General features: G+C 41.3%; 1 protein-coding gene across 1 annotated transcript in view; it reads left to right on the top strand.

The window, feature by feature from the left end:
• FER1L6 (fer-1 like family member 6) overlaps positions 1 to 19,053 on the top strand; it is a 124,991-nt gene that overhangs the window by 85,816 nt on the left and 20,122 nt on the right. The window contains exons 27-34 of the mRNA XM_082363035.1: positions 137 to 259; positions 1,493 to 1,532; positions 2,732 to 2,844; positions 3,865 to 3,996; positions 5,416 to 5,541; positions 9,232 to 9,359; positions 13,571 to 13,741; positions 16,740 to 16,900. Of these exons, the coding sequence (XP_082219161.1) occupies positions 137 to 259; positions 1,493 to 1,532; positions 2,732 to 2,844; positions 3,865 to 3,996; positions 5,416 to 5,541; positions 9,232 to 9,359; positions 13,571 to 13,741; positions 16,740 to 16,900 (994 nt within the window). The remainder of the gene's footprint in view (positions 1 to 136; positions 260 to 1,492; positions 1,533 to 2,731; positions 2,845 to 3,864; positions 3,997 to 5,415; positions 5,542 to 9,231; positions 9,360 to 13,570; positions 13,742 to 16,739; positions 16,901 to 19,053) is intronic.

The raw sequence follows: 19,053 nt of genomic DNA, 5'->3' as shown, positions 1-19,053 counted from the left end.
GCTGCAATCACAAAACCTGCTGACACCTCCATCCACTTCCCCGAGGGTACCTACATGTCCTCTTCCTTAGTAAACCACTTAGCCACCAGCATGCAGATCCTTGACACTTAACAATCCATCCTTCATGCCTTGTCAGGACGCCAGGAAACCTTCTCAGAGGTCTACTAAAAGGAGAAAGAGGACCATAGCGGACGAATCTGCTGAAAACGTCATTGACTGGTGGTCGAAATATTATGCCTCCCTGAAGAAAGCACAGAAGGTAAATTCTCTCCTGGCTGTGACAGTCAAGGGCTTCGATAAGAACACAGCACCATTTACCACCCTCCCCAACCCCAAACCCTGCATTGTCCCCTCTTTTAAATTCCGCTATAGGTAGGCCCTACTTGGGTGTGGTTCTGTTAACTGCTGAAGGGTACAAAACCTGAAAGGACCAAGGGTCCAGAACTGCCAAATCCTTACTGTCTGGCTGGAGCTGGCCCTAGGACACAGGCTCTGCTGTAAATGCTGGCAGGATGTGCAGTCTATCATGGCATCCAGGGAATCTGCCCACCTCAGGGAGGTCTAGCCAAGAGAAATGGGGCTCTGGACAGGTGGGCATCAGCTAAGGGGGCTTCAGGTTCACCTGGAGATTCCAGGTCAAAGGGCTCCAGGTCTCCAGCAGATTTCTAAGTTCATATGGGAAATTATCAAAGTAAAGACAGAGGTCTTGGCCTTAGCAAATGGGAATAATCAGCAGGGACTCATGCACATGGAATAAGAAAGGGACTGAGTTACAAAGCCAGAGAACCAGTGGGGAGTGGGTCTGGAGACTCAGGCAAAAGCTCAGTGGCTGAATCTGGTAAGACTTCTCACCTTGAGTAAAAATGGAAAGGAAAGTTATTCAGATGTTATCATCATATTTTATTGAATAGGAACTCTTCTGATTCTTTATTTGGAAAGACCATAATTTCTTCATCTAGGACTATCCATGAATATTGACATATAGTTAAATAAACAAACTAAATGTTAATCCCTGCTTCCAAACACCCTCGTTTTACTACAATGGACACTACCACTTCTGGTGAGTGTTCAGCCCTTTCCTCTTTCTCTGCTAACCTCCCCAGTCCCAGGACAAATCCAACAACCCAACATGCCAGCCCATAAAACTCATAGTTGCAGATTGAGGTGATGCTCCAGGGATGTGGAAGAATGGTGGGGAGAGGGGTTGCTTTCCCAGCGGCTGAGAGGAGGCTGCACATAGAGGACGAGGACGCCTACAGTTTGGTGGCACTGGCTTTGGAGGTGTGGGCACCTCTTCTCTAGGGCAGGGCATCTCCCTGCACTTAAGTCCTAGGTCTTTACAGTGAGGCTTCATCTGGGGGCTACTGAGGACTGTTTGCATATTCTTTTAAAATGCAGAGGGCTGAGATAATTGAATTAGAACTGTTAGCAGTCCGGGTTAATAAATGAGACAAGACAGTGTCCATCATCTCGTCTCCCTCTTTTCTCAAAGGAAAAGGAGAGCAATTCCAAGGAGCAAAAAGGCAACACAGGTAAGTGGCTGCTCTGGGGACACTGGAACATGCATTAAGGCCATGTGAGTGAGAAAAGGATAAAATGGGAGCCATGGGAGCAACACTGGAGCCCAAAGCCCTCGTTTCCCTAGTGAGGAAATAATCCCAGGAAGATGACAACACTTTAAAGAGGCCACGTAGCTGATTTGAGCTGGATGGAGACCAGATCCCGGGTCTCCTGAGTTCAGTTGAGTGCTGAAATCGACCCTTTGGCTCAAGTCCCTACGTTGATAGTCTTAATGCAGAAACAGCAGAGTAAAAATAGGAGCAAGCTGGGATGGCAGGCCAAAACCAGCATGATAAACTTTAATACAGGTGACCTGGATTTAGCTTCCAAAACTCAGTTGACAAGGTTTGGGTAGATCTGGTTTGGCAGAAGCTCAAATGAAGAGCCCTGGGATCTGAAATGACCACAAACTTGGTGTAAGCCAACGGTAAGTCTTGGCCTGAAAACAACAGTAACACCAAGTGCTGTTTCAGGTGGCACAAAAAGTGAGAAAACCAGAGCCAAGCTCAGTTCCTCAGGCCACTCCTATTAGCATATTTAATTCTAAGACAAAACCCATGACATAAGCAATAGTATCTTGATTTGCAGATAGTAATACAGAAGTACAAAGAGGTTGAGTAACTTGCCCAGGTTTATACAGCTAGAAAATAGTGGAGCTTGGTTGATTTTTCTCCAGCATCTGCTCCTAAAAAATTACTGAATAATCTAAGTACATTTGTGACATTGTGTTAGACCCTTAGCATATTTGAGCCTGAGGTTGTTGAACTAGATGATTCTCAAGTTCCTAAACAGATCTGAGAGGGAATGTATCTAAAGCTTTGGTGTCACCCCATCCTGGGTCTGTTCTTTGCTAGCTGGGTGACTGGGCAAATTACTTACCCTCTCCGTGCCTAGTTTAATGAATTCTTGCATATGGCGGGGAAGGCCAACACATTGCCAGCCCCAGGGCATCCACTGACATTGCACTGCTACGTAAGTGGTATCTCCTCTGCTCCTTCAGTGCACAGCCTGCAGGGCTATGTGCAGAAATCCTACAGTGAAATGTTGCTATTTCTTTCTTAAAAGAAGGGTCATGACACATGTCAGAGCACAGGGAAAGAGGGAGCTTGACTTTGTTTCTTCTCATCTCAACAGCATAAGAAGTCTAACCATTTTCACTAAATATCCACAGAGGCAAAACCAGACGAGGTAGTGGTAAATATAGATGGCCCGAAGAAGAAGAAAGACAAAATACTCAAGAAGAAACTCAAAGAAAAAGAAATCCCCAACCTGGCTGTCTTGCAGGTGTGTGGACACAGCCATCTTGGCCATGGTTAGGGTGGGAAACTCAGAAGGTGGGCGTTCTTTTAGTGCTTCAGTCAGCTCCAGAATACCTTTGTCTGAATAACTTACTTTGTCTTTGTTATAATCATTGATGCAGAGTAACAAACTAACAAGCATGCAAGAGAAGATGGTGGAGCTTGCTATTTTTCCATTTTCTACATCCTCCTATTGAGAAGGGGCATAACTTAACTTGGTTAGCCTGGATGCAACAATGTAATTTACAGTGTGTGAGTTCCCCTGGTTTCACCTCTTTGGGCTTGACATCATCATGCAGATATGTACAGACTCGAAATAGCAGGAGTTTTAACTCTTACAAAAGTCAGCTTCGTCAGACCAGTCCTAACATTAGCCAGAGGCTATTAGCTAGAGGCATATTGATGGATATGAAAATTGGCATTATGAAAATTATGTACCTAGATAATGAATTTAGATAAGAAATTTTGATGGGAAATTTGAATAAGTGATTTCATTATATTACTCAATCAAAAACTCAATTCAATTTTCCATTTCTAAAATATATAGGTAATTTTCTGCTTGGAAAATTCATGTCTACATGCATTATAACAAAAACAAATATTCCATCACTTTATATGAGTTAAGAATGAAATGTCTAATGAATATTTTTTAATTTGAATGTCCTCAAAATATTGTAGTCTGTATCCAACAATCAATGACATCAATTAGCTATAAAAAGGTTTGTCACATTTATACTTACATATTATATTTAAAATATTGTTGGTTTAGCTATACTTCTTGGAATTTCAAAGTTTATCAAAAACGTTTTATAAATTTCAGAGTGGTACTTAGTTCTAGGAATGCCAAGTCAATCATATTCCTTATTTTGCTGAAGATAAATAGAGCCGCTTAGATTTTTCCAAGGGGCATATACGAAGGCTGGTTTTGGAGAATCTTGGCAGTTTTCATTAAATCAATCCTGGGCTTTCCTTCCTCTGAGCACACTCTTCTCCCTTTTTCCTAAAGATATACGATGGGGATCTGGAGAGTGAATTCAACAATTTTGAAGACTGGGTGAAAACCTTTGAGCTGCTCAGAGGCAAGTCTACGGAAGATGACCATGGCCTTGACAGAGACCGAGTCATAGGAAAGTTTAAGGCAGGTTCCAAGGTTAACCCTTTTATCTGGCTCTCCTGTCCATAAACGTCGGATATGACTCAATTCTGTTGGACTGTGGTGTGCGACGTCTGTAAGGAAAATCCTTAATCTCTATGCAGGCCCCTCCCTCTCTAGAGCCCCACAAGACCTATAGCCCCAGTCTTTCAAGGTATTTGATTTGTGGCCAGTAAAGTGGATTGGAGCTCAGTCTGTGGAATATGAGGAGCCAGAGTCATTGCCTAAAGGGATCACTTAATTTTACTCTGCTTTTCCCACCCCCTGACCTACCAAACATATGATTTACACAAGCCTATCAGCTGAATGATTAAATTAATCAAACAACACAAACCCTTCATCTGGCAGACTTACGGTGTCAGCACCACAAAGCAGTAGCTGACACTTACTCTGAACCTACTGCATGCCTGGGCCCTTTATATGAAGGTGATGTGTTGGAAATCACATGGGCATTGCAGCTTGCCAGTCTGGGTTTAAATCCTCATTTAGGATTTAAATCCTAACTAGCTTGTGATCTTGAGCAGTACTTGACCTCCCTGAGCCTCGGTTGCAGCATCTGAAAATAGAAATACTGAAGCCAAGATTGAATGAAATAATGGGAGAAAACACTAGCTCAGAACCCTGCATGTAAAAGGCACTCAGGATTCCATCTGATGCCCCTATTCGTTTCTCACGTAACAGCCCCGTGAGGAGGGTGGTACTCTACCAACACTGATTCACTGATGTACCATGAAGAAGCACAGATGCAGGAGGGTTATATGAATGGCCTGAGGACATCCAGGGGACAAGAGTAGCACCACCCCAGGTCCTGTTGGGTCCCAGGCTGTGCTCCTTTTCCCAGCGCTATGCCCTAGACATTTTGTTGTTTTTTTTTAATTTTAAAAAACCCTCTTTATTTTGAATAGTTAAGATTCACAGAAAGTTGCAAAGATGGTAGACAGAGGTCTAGTGGACCCTTCACCCAGTTTCCTCCATTGTTTACATCTTACGTAAATACCAAAACCAGTATATCCACATTGATAGAGTGTGTATATAGTTTTATGTAATTTTTATCACATATGTAGCTTTGCATAACCACTACCACAAACAAGATACAGAGCTATTCCATCACCACAAAGGTCTCCATCATGCTACCCCTTTATAATTATGCCCTGCTTGTGACCATCTCTATCCTCTGGCAATCACTGACTTATCCTCTACCTTTATAATTTTGTAGTTGCAAGAAAGTTATATAAATGGAATCCTCCAGTATGAGACTTTTGAGATTGGCTCTTTTCACTTATATAACTTCCTTGAGATCCATCCAAGTTGTTGTGTGTATCAATAATTTATTCCTCTACATGGTTGGTTTTCAGCGGGGCATATGACTATCTTGTTTCAATGGGTAGTGCTTTGTGGTTCCAGGGCTCCTTCTGCATCTACAAAAGCCCCGAGGATTCCAGCATCAAGGACAGCAAGCAGCTGAGAATCCAGCAAGGGATTCCATCCAACCACCCCATCAAAGTCCTGATCAGGGTGTACATTGTTGCGGTGAGGCATCCTTGTTTACTCTGAGGGGTTGTTTTAATCTCCTAGAGCTGCCATAACAAAATACCATAGAGTGGGTGACATAAACAACAGATACTCATTTTCTCCAGTTCTGGAGGCTGAAAGTCCATAATCAAGGTACCATCAGAGTTGGTTTCTGGTGAGACCTTTTTTCTTGGCTTATAGATGGCCACCTTCTTGCTGTGTCCTCAAATGGCCTTTCCTGTGTGTGTGTGTGTGTGAGAGAGAGAGAGAGAGAGAGAGAGAAGAGGAGATCTGTTGTCTCTTTCTCTTCTTGTAAGGCCACCAGTTCTATCGGATTACGACACCACCCTTATGACCTCATTTAACCTTAATTAGCTCCCTAAAGGCCCCATCTCCAAATACAGTCACATTAGGGGTTAGGGCTTTGACATAGGAATTTTGAGAAAACACAATTCGGTCCATAACAGAGGGTATGAAGTTTGGTTGGTAACATGGACCTTTGCTGGCTTTTCACTGAGCGAAAATATTTCCCAGTCTGAGAGGACTGCTCTGTGTGGCTTTATTTGCTCTCTGTGGTTGCCTGCTAGCTGGGCAGGAAACCAAGTAGCACTGAAGCAGGAAGCTCACAGGCAAGTCAGAGGGAAGAACCAGGGCAGAGCAGGGCAGCTGCCGCTGTGCAATCCTCCCCCACCTCCGGGGCTATGCCTCTGTTCTGCTGCAGTCAGAAATTTCATTTCTAGTATATTTCCAAGAACAATATTATCTGCCCTAGGCTTCCTCCTTTCTGATAATGAGAGCACTAAACTCTAATTGTGAAACTTTTGGCCTGATTGCCAGGAAGCTTGGGGCCAAATTTGGTGCTCAATCAAAGCAACTGTGTGCTAGACGTTTATGGTTCATGTATTTGTTTTCATCTCCTGACCTTGGAGTTGATTTTCATAACCTTACTTGATTGTAGTCATCTTATTTTATATTAACTCTTTGCTTAAATTGCCTAAAATCTTTTTTAGAAACTGAAATGAAACATAAAACAAAGATGAATTATTCTTTAACGCCAGGGGACAACTAAACATCCCCTTTCCATCATGCAGTTCTCATGTTTCCTTTGTTATTAGCAGCAAGGTCATCATGGCCATGACCACCATGTGCCAGGCATGTTCTAATCACTAAGGATATCGTGACGGAAAAAAACACAGTGCCTGCCCTCGAAGAAGTCACAGTCTAGTTGGAAAGATGAGAAGTAACTTGTAAAGTTATCCAATAAGGGATAAAGGATTCAATATAGGATACTACAAGTATCCAATAAAGGATACTTGTAGTATCCTTTATTCATTCATTCAACAAATATTGGGAAGACCCTGTCCTAAGTCCTGGAGTTAATGTAATGAACAAGACAGACAGTACAATAACTTGTAAAACGTTATTGGCAATGTCAATAGTCTATATTAAATACCCACCCACAGGATAGTTTAGACTAATCTTTTAAAAATTTTGTTCAGGAAATCACTCATGTCTTGGGAGAGATAATTAATATGGATTCCTCTGGAAATAGACCATGTATTCAAATAAATTCTAGAAATGATGCATATAGTAATTCATTTCCCTTCTCCAACACCTGAGATTCACAAAGCTCATTAGCATATTCAAGGCTCTGAGAATTCCAGAAGCAAAGAAACCTATTTAACTGTTGAATCTTTAACAGCATTTTCAAAACTTACTGCCCACACCTACTTTTCCTCCCTACAGGAAACACTGTGGAACTCAGGTTCTACGGGACATATTTTGGGGAACCCAGAAATAAGAGTCTGAATAGTAGGAAGGAGAGGGAGAAATTTTTTGGACTACAAAGATTGGAGAAGGATTATGACTATTTATTCATTTAGCAAATATCTACAGCACACTTTTATATGTATATATATGTATATGTGTATGTATATATCTATATCTATACCTATATCTATATATAGATATAGGTATAGATATAGATATTTATATACAGGTACCCTCTAGACAAAGACCAAGAATGCAGATCAGGTTCCTGCTCAGGAAACAGTGTGGAGGAAGGAGAACTGGGGCTGGAACTTGAGGACCGGCAGGTCTTGAACAAATGAAGAGTCAGAGGGTAGCAGCCCTGGGTTGTAGGGAGTAGGATAAATTATGGACAATGTTTTTCATCGACATTTCTAGTAATGGTGATTATGTGTGGTTTGCTCTCTTACACTAAGATTTAATTAACTAAATAATAAGTTAATTTAAAAATCTCTTAATTTAATAAAACACCAAAGAAGTAGAAAGTAATACTACTTAAATTTTGCATGGAGAAAGAAATCAAATCCCCCCACCTCTGCAATTCCATCCCCAGAAACTTACCCTTCTTATGTATATATACTCGTCTTATGCAAACACATCTCTATCTATTTACACCTGTCTACAACTACATCCAGGTATTTATTTAACGGAGTCCAGCTTCATGTATTACATGTTGATCTTCTATTTTCTTTCTTTACTTAGTAATGTACCTTGGACATTTTTCTAGATCAGTACATATAGGTCTTTCTCATTCCTATTAGTAGCCACCTAGTGTTTTCTTGAATTAATGTAGTATCCTTTATTCATTCATTCAACAAATATTGGGAAGACCCTGTCCTAAGTCCTGGAGTTAATGTAATGAACAAGACAGACAGTACCCTTGCTCTCATGGAGATTATAATTAATTGGGGGTGGTGTGGGCATTAGGAGGGTATGAAAATAAACAACAGACAGATAAATAAGCAAGATGAATGTCAGAGATAACTGCTAAATAAAGAATTAAAATTGGGGGATGTAATCAACTATATTTCAGTAAAAAAAAAAAAAAATTGGGCAATGTGATGACGAGGGTAAATGGGGAAGGGACAATTTTGTATGGAAACCAGGATCTTGACCACTAGACCATGGGGCCAGCAGGGGAGGGACAATTTTGGATGGAGTTTCTCCCTAAGTAATTGACATATAGGTTGTTCACAATTTTTAGCTATTAAACAACGTTCTAATGAACAACCTTGAAAATAGAGCTTTGTGTGCTTATACCCTTCTGTCTATAGGACAGAGTCCTAAAAATGAGACTGTTTCTTATCCAGCTCTCATCTCTGCAGTTTCTCCATCTTCTCCGTGTCCTTCCTCACCAGCTCCCTACCCTGGTCCTCCCTGACGGAAACAGATCGTCACTCAGCTGACCAACGCTAAATGCAAGACTGACGGGGTCATGGATTCAGATTCCACTACTTCTGGGGGGAGGCTTTAGGTCTACCCCATAATTTTACATATTAATCTCAGAGAGATGACATGTTTTGCCCAAGATCACATGACTACCTAAAACTGGAACTCAAATTCATGCCTTCTGCTTCCTGGTCCAGCAGATTCCTCATTACTCTGTGCCAAGGGCTGCTTTCCACTGGGGAGACAACTCCAGAGAAAGTAGAACTTGGGCAAAGCTGATAACTTTTCTTTTAACAGCAGAGTAGAGAGGCTAAAACAGTGGTTCTTAACTTTAGCCGCACACTAGAATCATCTAGGGAGCTTCTAAAGATCCCCAAGTCCAGGGCCAATTTAATCAGAATATCTGGGAATAGACCTCAGGCATCAGTATTTTTTAAAACTCCCAGGTGATCCCGGTGCCAGCCAGTGTTGAGAACCACTGGACCAAAGGGATTTTTTTCTCTTCTCCAGGCATTTAATCTTAGCCCAGCTGATCCAGATGGCAAATCGGATCCCTACATTGTGGTCAAGCTTGGCAAAACTGAAATCAAAGACCGGGACAAATACATCCCTAAACAACTGAACCCAGTATTTGGAAGGTCAGTGGCCATCTGGGTCTCATTGCATTGTCCTCTCTGCATTTGTTCCTATGGTGCTTCTGTAGGGTGTTTGGTGTGGATACGTGTATGGGTCTGAGTAAAGAGTGCAGGAGATTAAATGCCGACTCCTGCCCGGGATAACAGCCAATCAAGCTTCTCTTCACGGAGAAGGGCTGAATTCTTTCCTTGGTCCCTTCAGCAGCTTGGTTCTGCATGGTCTTCATGCCCATGGTTTTCCAATAAGGATTTTCCCAGATCTCAAATTTAAGACACCACTTGAACAGTCATCAGATTCAGCCTCCTGCCTTGGAGAGAGTTCCTTTTTCCAAAAAGATAACCAAGGCCCAGAGAGGTTTAGAAACTTGTTCAAGTTCACACAGCTCATAAGTAGAAGAGAAGGGGCCAGATGTTTGGTCTTTTGTCTTCTACCAAAGAGATTTTTCCATCATATCATCTTGCAGTTCATTTGAGGTGACCCCTGCAGTCAAAAAGTGGAACTGCACCCACCGCCTGTGTTTTGTTTTCCTGCAAAGTGTTTACAATGCATTGCACTTGTGTTATGTTTAGGTGAACCAGGCATTCTCCAGTTCACAGCAACCCTACCACCCCATTTATCTTCTAAAAGGGTATGTCACACATTTATGTTCCCTGCTTGGGTTTGTGCTCTTGACTGCCAATAACTCTGGAGTCAAGCAGACCTGGGTTTCACTCTGCCACATACAGGCTGAGTAACTTTATGCAGATGGCTTAACCTCTCTGGTCCTAGTTTTTCTCATCTGTAAAGCAATAACAGTGATACTTGACTCTCAGACGTCTTTAGAAGATTAAATATGACAAGCACCTAGCACGTTGTCTATGATAGTGCATAGTAGATACTCAAAACTCATTAGCTTCCTTCCGCTCCCCTTGAAAATCATTTTAGCAATGCACACATCTTAAGTGTATTTAATTTCTTTTTTTCCGGAGTAACAAGGAGCATGGGATGAGATCTTTATCCAGCTCATTTAAATTCATTTACACATTTGTGATCGCTTTGGACCCTCTGACATTTGATCAGCACCAGCCTCTTACATTTTATTGCTCCTAAGGAAATAAGGCAATAAACAATCTTGCCTGTTCAGATGAAAGAGAATGATTAAAAAGACATGCTGGGGAAACTTACCCTTGCTTCCCTGATCCGGAGATGACCTTTATCATTACCTGCTGTTTACATAACCAGCACTTCATTTTGTCAAGTGCTTTGGGTCACGCTTTATGAGCTGCTCTCACCACAGTGCCATGAATTACACTGGTTTTATAACCTCCGTTTATGGCTGTGGTAAACAAAAGAAGAGGATGATGGAATAGTCCCTCCTGCCTCTGGCATTTCAGAGCCTCTTCCAGAAGCCCTCCAGGTGTGGATGCTTTGTTGGATGTATATTTAATTGTTACTCAGGGACAGACATTGTTGGCTCAATCTGTGTTCCAGCAGGGAGAGTGGAGGGCTCTCATCCCCGACCTGGGGTCTGGGGAACTCTTCTTTGAGACCTCCCCATAAGAGGATGTCACAGGCTCCACCCCTGATGCCCTGGCCCTGGGTCTGCTTTACTTTTCTTCATAAGCTGTGACATGAATTGGTGTGTTTATGTGTTTATGGCTGTCTCCCATCTCCCCTCTAGAATGTAAGCTCCATTCATGCAGGGACTTGGTCTAGTCTGTTCAATGCTGCATCCCCAGCACCTAGGACAGGGTGTGGCACAGAGCAGATGCTCTTTAAATATTTGTAGAATGAACAAATGAACAAACAGATTGACAAACAACCCTTCAGTCAGTTTTCAGTGGGATTTCATGAGACCCCATCACCCTGAAGGGCTACATGTCTGAAGAGTTGGCCGTTCCTCATTTTCTTAATAACCACAGTGCCTGGCACATAATGGATGTCTCATAAATGTCAAATGAACAAGTGAATCAATAAAAGAATGAATGAATGGGCAAAGAAACAGTGAGACATCTTTGCTCTGAAGCTTTCGGTACTGAATGTTTCTACAAGGCTCAGTTTTCACCCATTTCAGGATGCATTCTCTTTTCTCACACCAATGCTGTTTCTAGAGATCCTATCTCCCTGACACACACACGTTGGTATAAGCCTAGTTTATCCCCGAATGACTGGAAGTCCAATCATGGTGAGCTGGTTTTGGTAGTTTTTCTAAGGACAGCGCTAATGAAAATTCAGGAGAGGTGAACCTGTGAGCACATAGCACACAACTCTGGGAGATGGACCAGAACAATTGAGCCCTCTGTCCTCTGTCATGGTTGCCAGGGGCAGTTAAGCACTTAATAAATCCTTCCTTGGTGGCAGCAGCTTGGTGATGGCCAAGCTCAGAGGTGGCTGGGGGCTTACTTGCGAGATGCCTCTAGAATATCAGTTACAGTTTCAAATCCAAATCTTAGAGCCCCAGAGAGGCAATACTATGTCTTCAGGTGGAAGAAACGAATTTCTTTTTTGCATAGCTGTATCCCTGGCCTGCTAGAGCTGCCAGCATCAGTCAGTTACAGGCACTGGAGCTGTCCAGCATCTCTGCTTTTTTTTTTTTTAAAAATTAATTAATTAATTAATTAATTTATGGCTGTGTTGGGTCTTCGTTTCTGTGCCAGGGCTTTCTCTAGTTGCAGCAAGTGGGGGTCACTCTTTATCACGGTGCGCGGGCCTCTCACTATCGCGGCCCTCTCACTATCGCAGCCTCTCTTGTTGCGGAGCACAGGCTCCAGACGCGCAGGCTCAGCAGTTGTGGCTCACGGACCCAGCTGCCCCGCGGCATGTGGGACCTTCCCAGACCAGGGCTCGAACCCGTGTCCCCTGCATTGGCAGGCAGACTCTCAACCACTGCGCCACCAGGGAAGCCCCGCGACTCTGCTTTTTTCTCTCTGGGGAGGGCTAATTGGCTCCAGGCTGTGCTGTGATTGCTGTCCCTACCAACCTGGAGAGTGAGAGTCAGGGTAAGTGGACCTGACCGTGACGGCAGCAGCCCAGACAGGCCTGAGGACAGGCAGGGAAATAATGGGTCCTCTGTTCTCCCCTCCTCTCTGCATCCTCTCTGTCCCTTGTTCCCAGACCAGCCTCCCCACCTTGTCCCAGGGCAGACAGAGACAGGAACAACTGGAGAAACCCTGGTGTATCCTTGATTTTGTTTTCAAGAACACATTTCCCTAAAATGCAGCCTTTCACTCCCAATTTAATTCTTAATTATCTTCTCTAACGCTCAGTAGCACGGATAATGCATTGTCACGGGAAATCTGACAGCATTGCTATTCTTTTCAACACTGCATTGGGGTGAGATTGTGGAAAGAGAACGGTACCAGGAGTTAGGAAACTGGTACTTATCCCAGTTTGACCTGATTTATGATCCTGGGCAAGTCCCTTGTGTTCTCTGGATTTCAGTTTCCTTATCTGTAAAATGAAGCAATTGGATATGGTGATTTCTGAGATCCCTTACAGTTCAAGGAAACATTTATTGCATCTACTCTCTGCAGGTGAAGTGCAGCCTCCAGTAATGCGGAGATGAAGAGGGCAGGTCTCTGTTCTCAAGGGGCTCAGAATAATCTTGTAGAGACAGCATTCCAGTCCTGCAAGTCTATGTTCTAATGATTTTCCATTGTCTATAGGATTTTCATTTCAAATAAACCCAGCTGGTATTCCCTGATGAAGCAACAATGGAGGGGAAAGGGAATGGTAAATTTTTGGGTACCAGGTTGAATGCCTGGAAGTTAAATCTGTGTTTATACAAACACTATCACATTTAACCACTCTGCTATATTATAAAGAAGACATATTGATCCCCATTTACACATAAAGAGGCTGAGAGGGATGAAATAACTTTCTCAATGTATTACAACCGGGAAGTGGCTGATTCAAAATCCAGATTAGAAATCAGTCCTGTTTGAGACCAAAATCTAAGACTTTCCTCTCCCTCTTGCTGTCACCCTAGTTGAAGACTGCAAGGCATGGCCCACAAAAGAGGAGATGATTGGCTACTGGAAAACTGACAAAAGAGTTGGAAATGGGTTGCATCTCAATGAAAAATTACACCACATAAACATCCATTAAGTAGTAACTGGATTGCTGAGTGTTTAGTGAGTTCATATGGACTGTAGGTGGGCTAAAAGCGAAACAGGGAAAAGTTCTCTGTATCACCAAATGCTGCTGATTCCTAAAACCTCTGCTTGGATGGCAGGTCATTTGAGATCCAGGCCACATTCCCAAAGGAGTCCTTGCTCTCTGTGCTGATCTACGACCATGACATGATCGGGATGGATGACCTCATTGGTGAGACGAGGATTGACCTGGAGAACCGCTTCTACAGCAAACACCGAGCCATCTGTGGCTTGCAGAATCAATACGAGATGTAAGTTATTCCTCCCATGGAACGCTGTTGGTGTTCTGAGGCTGCAGCCCATGCGCTGGAAAGGCCAGCCAAGGCCCAGATTTAATATCTCAGATGTGCTCCATGTCAGCAGGGCTGGTCTGGGGAAACTGCTCACTGCCCTTGAGGGTACTTGGGGCTGGGGAAGCAAAACTGATTTAGAACCCAGGACAGGTTCTTCAAGAGTCAAGAGCTGAATTGTATTTGTTCATTCGATCAGCTGGGCCAGGTGGACAGAGTTCCCAGTGGGGAATGATGCTAGAAGAATGATTAATATAATACAACTGCCAATATCCTAGTTAATTACAACAAACACTCATGAGTGCTTACAATATACCACGCACTTTACATGGAGTATCTCATTCAATTCTCTCAAAACCCATTAAGGTGTTATCCCCATCTTACACATGTGGGAAAAGTGGGTCCAACTCTCATTCTTTACAAAGATTTTTGAATTCTGATTAATTTTAAAATATAAATTATCAGCTTTATTTTTTTATTTTTACTTTTAAGGTTTTTAAAATAACATTTATTTCTTAAAAGCTGACATGTGCATAATAGGAAACCAAAAAGCACAAGAAGCAAAAAACAAAGTCATCCATAATCACAAGCAGTTTACCGTTTGATGTGTCCTTCTAGGTCTTGTTTTTATATCTACATGACTATCTACGCTTGACTATCTACAAGCGTCCATTTTTATGTAATTAAGATCATACAGTTATGTATCATGCTTTTTCACACACCATGAATATTTACCATTTCAAAGTCCCAAAGCTATGAGCATTTTAATAACCAAGAATACACTATACCAACTCAGTCTGGAAGGAAAAAATGTAAGCCTGCCTTTCTTGGTGACAAAAATTTCATAAAAGACAAAAATAGCAGCAGGGCTCTAAATAAAGATACTGGCTGAGTTACGATCAAAATACTACATTCCCTTAATGTTCAATTAAAAATGAGACATAGAGCAACAGAGACCAGCTTTATTTTTTAAAGTATGATATATTTAATATCTTAAAAAAAACTCTTACAAATATCAGCTAGGAAAATATAAAAACATCCATTAGATTTCCATGGTATAATTTTAGAAATATTTCTTCTCAATATAAAGTAATATATATTCCTTGTAGAAAATTTAGGACATACGGAAAGTACAAAATGATGCTCAAATTATTTTATCCAGAGATAAAATTTACATTAAAAAATTTGTATGTATTTCCTTTTAGTATTTTTTTCTATGCTATTTCCCCCAAAGTTGGACTCATACTATCCATGCAATTCTGTAAGCTTCTTGTTGCACTTATACCCTTATAAGCATTTTATGATGTCATTAAATATTCTTCAAAGTCATTATTTTAATAGTGGTGTTCCATTATATAAATTTACTATAAAATGATATAACCAATTTCCCTTCCTGAATTTCAGGGCATTTATATTTTTCTTTCTTATTCCATTAGAAATATTGCTGCCATGCACGTTCCCATACAAAAGCCATTGCAAACCTTTCTGATAATTCATTCAGTGTTCGTCCATAGATATGGATTTATTCCATTAAAAGGAATGCACACTTTAAAGACTTTTAATATATATGTCCAAATGGCTCTCCAGAAGGGTTGGACCAATTTACACTCTCATTAACACAGTCTGAGCATCTATTTCCTCCATGGCATGATTTTTCAGACAAGTCTCTACTGCTGGCCTGTTCTTCTCTGAGCCTTGAAGGCCGGTCCAGTTTTGGGACTGTAGTGAATTTATAAGCCTCCTGATGTATTTACATCATTCTCAAGTACCTGAGAGGGTACCATTCAGAGAATGATAAGCTGTGCTCACTCTGAAGTCGGTAAAGGAAGTCATAAGCAAACATAGTGGATCTTTTGTTCAGGAGAATTTCCTGACAGTGGAACTAGCAGGGACCAGAATAATTTAGTCAGGGAAGTTGTTCTCTGAAGTTTTAAAAATAAACAAGAGCACTTATTTCTGGGGAGGCCTATGTATGGCTCTGGGGGTGGCATGGAATCTTTTCAGGATCCTCATATCTCTGGCCCAGTGTAGGAAAACTGCTTTATAGCCATGTTTTGGTTTATTTCAATGCTTAAACAAATTAAATTCTGATGAATCCCGCATCCCAAGGAGCAGAGAAATTCAAGCTTATCTTGGTCATGGTTCTTAGGGAGCATCTCATTGCAAGTTAATAATTTTTAACCAAACAGCTAGTTTTTAAGGGAAGAAGGGGTTGAAAAGATTTAGAAACCCACCACTAGGAAATAACTGATTAGAGAAATGGCACATCAAGACTTCCTGCCTGTGACATGAGTCTACAATATGATTTTGGCGGAGGAGGAGAAGGGAGGAAAGAAGCAGAGAAATTGGAAGGATGAGCTAGGCTTTCTTCTTAGAATAAGTAGCAGCCAAATAGCTATTCTGCTAGGGACAGAACAAACTAAACAAAAACTACCTACTAAGAAATCCACAGAGACAGAAAGCAGATTGGTGACTGCCAGAGGCTGCGTTGGATAGGGGGAATGAGGAGTAATTGCTTAATGGGTAGAGGGTTTTCTTTCGGGGTGATGACAATTTTTTGGAACTAGATAGAGGTGGTGGTTGCACAACGTTGTGAAAGTACTAAATGCCACCAAATTGGTCAACTTTATAATGGTCAATTTTGTTATGTGAATTTCACTTCAGATTTTTTTTTAAAGGATGCATGTCTTTTAAAAAAATATCCAAAACTACCTGGAAAGAATGTTTATGTCAAGCTACTCAGAAGTTCTGCCTTTTGTACAAGCATACATATGCAGAGGTATTGACCAGAAAAGAGAGAAGATAACAAAACGAAAACACTAGCCCCAAGCATGTAGAAGGTCAAGTTAAATCTGAAGGATTAACACAGATCATACTTAGGTGGTTCTTTTTACCGGGACCTCAGATGTGGCTCCTGGGGAGGCTGGACCTCACCCTCTGTCCCTCCTCCACTTTTCAGAGAAGGATACAATGCCTGGAGAGACACGTCCAAGCCCACCGAAATCCTCACCAAGCTCTGCAAAGACAACAAGCTGGATGGCCCCTACTTTTGCCCTGGGAAAATACAGATAGGAAACCAGGTCTTTTCTGGAAAAACAGTCTTCACCGAGGAGGACACAGGTAACTCCCCCAATGTATCCCGCTGACATGGCTCTTCTTTTGAAAAACCTGCTTTCAGTGGTATTGGTGACTGAAGATAATGCTCATTTACTGTACAATTAATGCATGCTCACAGTAGAAAATATGGAAAAGTAAGGAGGACGATGAAAATCACTCTTAATCCCCAAATTCAGAGATAACCGTGGCGCGTGCTGGTATATTTCTTTACAGAAATATAAATTTTGCACAGTGTGTGTGCAATATGGCACATTTTTACATAATTTTAAATGTACCATATCTATAGTTTTGTACTCTGCCTTTTCTATTTCCAATAGATTACGACAATTCTCTGTTCTTTGAAACAATCCTTGATAATATTCTATTTTATGGCTGTGACATTTATTTCCATTGTGTCCATTTTTGTAGTGACACTTAATGCTACCACGAACATCCTTACGCATATTTTTGCATATTTCTGATGTGTCTACAGTATATATCATATAAGTAGAATTGTTGTGTCAGAAGATAGACAATACCTTAAAATTAATATTACACAAAATAAATAATTGGATACAACTCAAATTACCCCCATAAGTGTTATACTAACAAATCTCTTGTTTCAACACCAAGAAACAGATTTTTCCATATGAGCAACATAGGACATACCAGGAAGATCCCAGAGAGCCTTTCATAAATTTAGGATAAGAAAAAAAAGCCACCTTTACTTTAAGGATATAGAACAATTTCTGTACTGTCACACTTGTCCATTTGATGCTTAAAAATTACCTATATATGGTGCAGTGCTCCTGATGCAAAAAGCCCAATTAAGTACACACTACAGGGTGTTTTGACACTATGTTGATCCCACCACTTCAATGCCAAGATTTCTTTTTACCTTGTTGTTTTGGCCCCAAGAACTTCTTAGAGGTTCATGCATGCAGAGTTATTGACATTTAGTGTATTAATGATACTGATGAATTTCTATGAGAAAAATACTTTTTCGTAATATACTCTATTAAGCTACTTCAGTCCCTTGGTCAGTATTCTACATTTCATGATTAAACAATTTACTTGCCCACCAAAAATCTGAAATTATATTCATTAAGATCAGTTCTTGACTGATTAAACTTTTTGACAAAGATTTAATTCATTGATTACTTGTTCATCCCTATTGACTTTTACTGATTGTAATGACTGCTGTTGGGAGATTTTTTTTGGTAGCCTTTTTTTGGTTAAACCTGGTTCAACTTTCCTATGTTGAATCTGGCCATTCTAAACTTTGTTCAAGAAGATTTTATTCTTTCAACAATTTTTGCCTTATTTTGCGAGTATTATTTCTACTGGTAGTTTTTGTCATGAATTACCTTTTTTGGTAAAACCATAGATCAGAGAATCTTTTCTGGAGTAAGTGTTGGTAGGCGGGAGATCCCAAGCAGTAATGAGAAAAGTCAAAAGACATCGATGAGCACATATTGTGCCTGTTTCACCACATTGCTTAGGGCCACACTGGTTCTCCAGGCCCTCTCCCACTACGGTGTTAGCAAACAGTTTTATGTCTCCAGGAAACATACCCTCTCTAGTTCCTTGAAGCCAAGTTTGTGATTCATAGACTCTGAAGGAGTCTGATTCAAGGGGTGAAGGGAGTCCTGTACTCCAAGACTCTGACTGCGCTCTAGATCTTTTGGTCAACCCACCTCATTTCCCGCTCTCTTAACTTTTTTTTTTTTTTTTAATCATGATGTTAACATCAACCTTTTTTTAAAAAAATTAATTAATTAATTAATTATTTTAATTTTTGGCTGTGTTGGGTCTTCGTTTCTATGCGAGGGCTTTCTCTAGTTGCGGCAAGTGGGGGCCACTCTTCATCGCGGTGCGCGGGCCTCTCACTATTGTGGCCTCTCTTGTTGGGAGCACAGGCTCCAGATGCGCAGGCTCAGTAGCTGTGGCTCACGGGCCTAGTTGCTCCGCGGCATGTGGGATCTTCCCAGACCAGGGCTCGAACCCGTGTCCCCTGCATTGGCAGGCAGATTCTCAACCACTGCGCCACCAGGGAAGCCCTCTTAACTTTCTTTTAATTAATTTTTTTTTAACTGAAGTATCGTTGATTTACAATGATGTACAAATCTCTGCTGTACAGCAAAGTGACTCAGTTATACACATATATACATTCTTTT

This window comes from Balaenoptera borealis, assembly GCF_965194805.1.
Source record: "Balaenoptera borealis genome assembly, chromosome: 17".
Taxonomy (NCBI): domain Eukaryota; kingdom Metazoa; phylum Chordata; class Mammalia; order Artiodactyla; family Balaenopteridae; genus Balaenoptera; species Balaenoptera borealis.
Note: the sequence above shows the minus strand (reverse complement) of the source record. Positions and strands in the feature narration are given on the sequence as shown.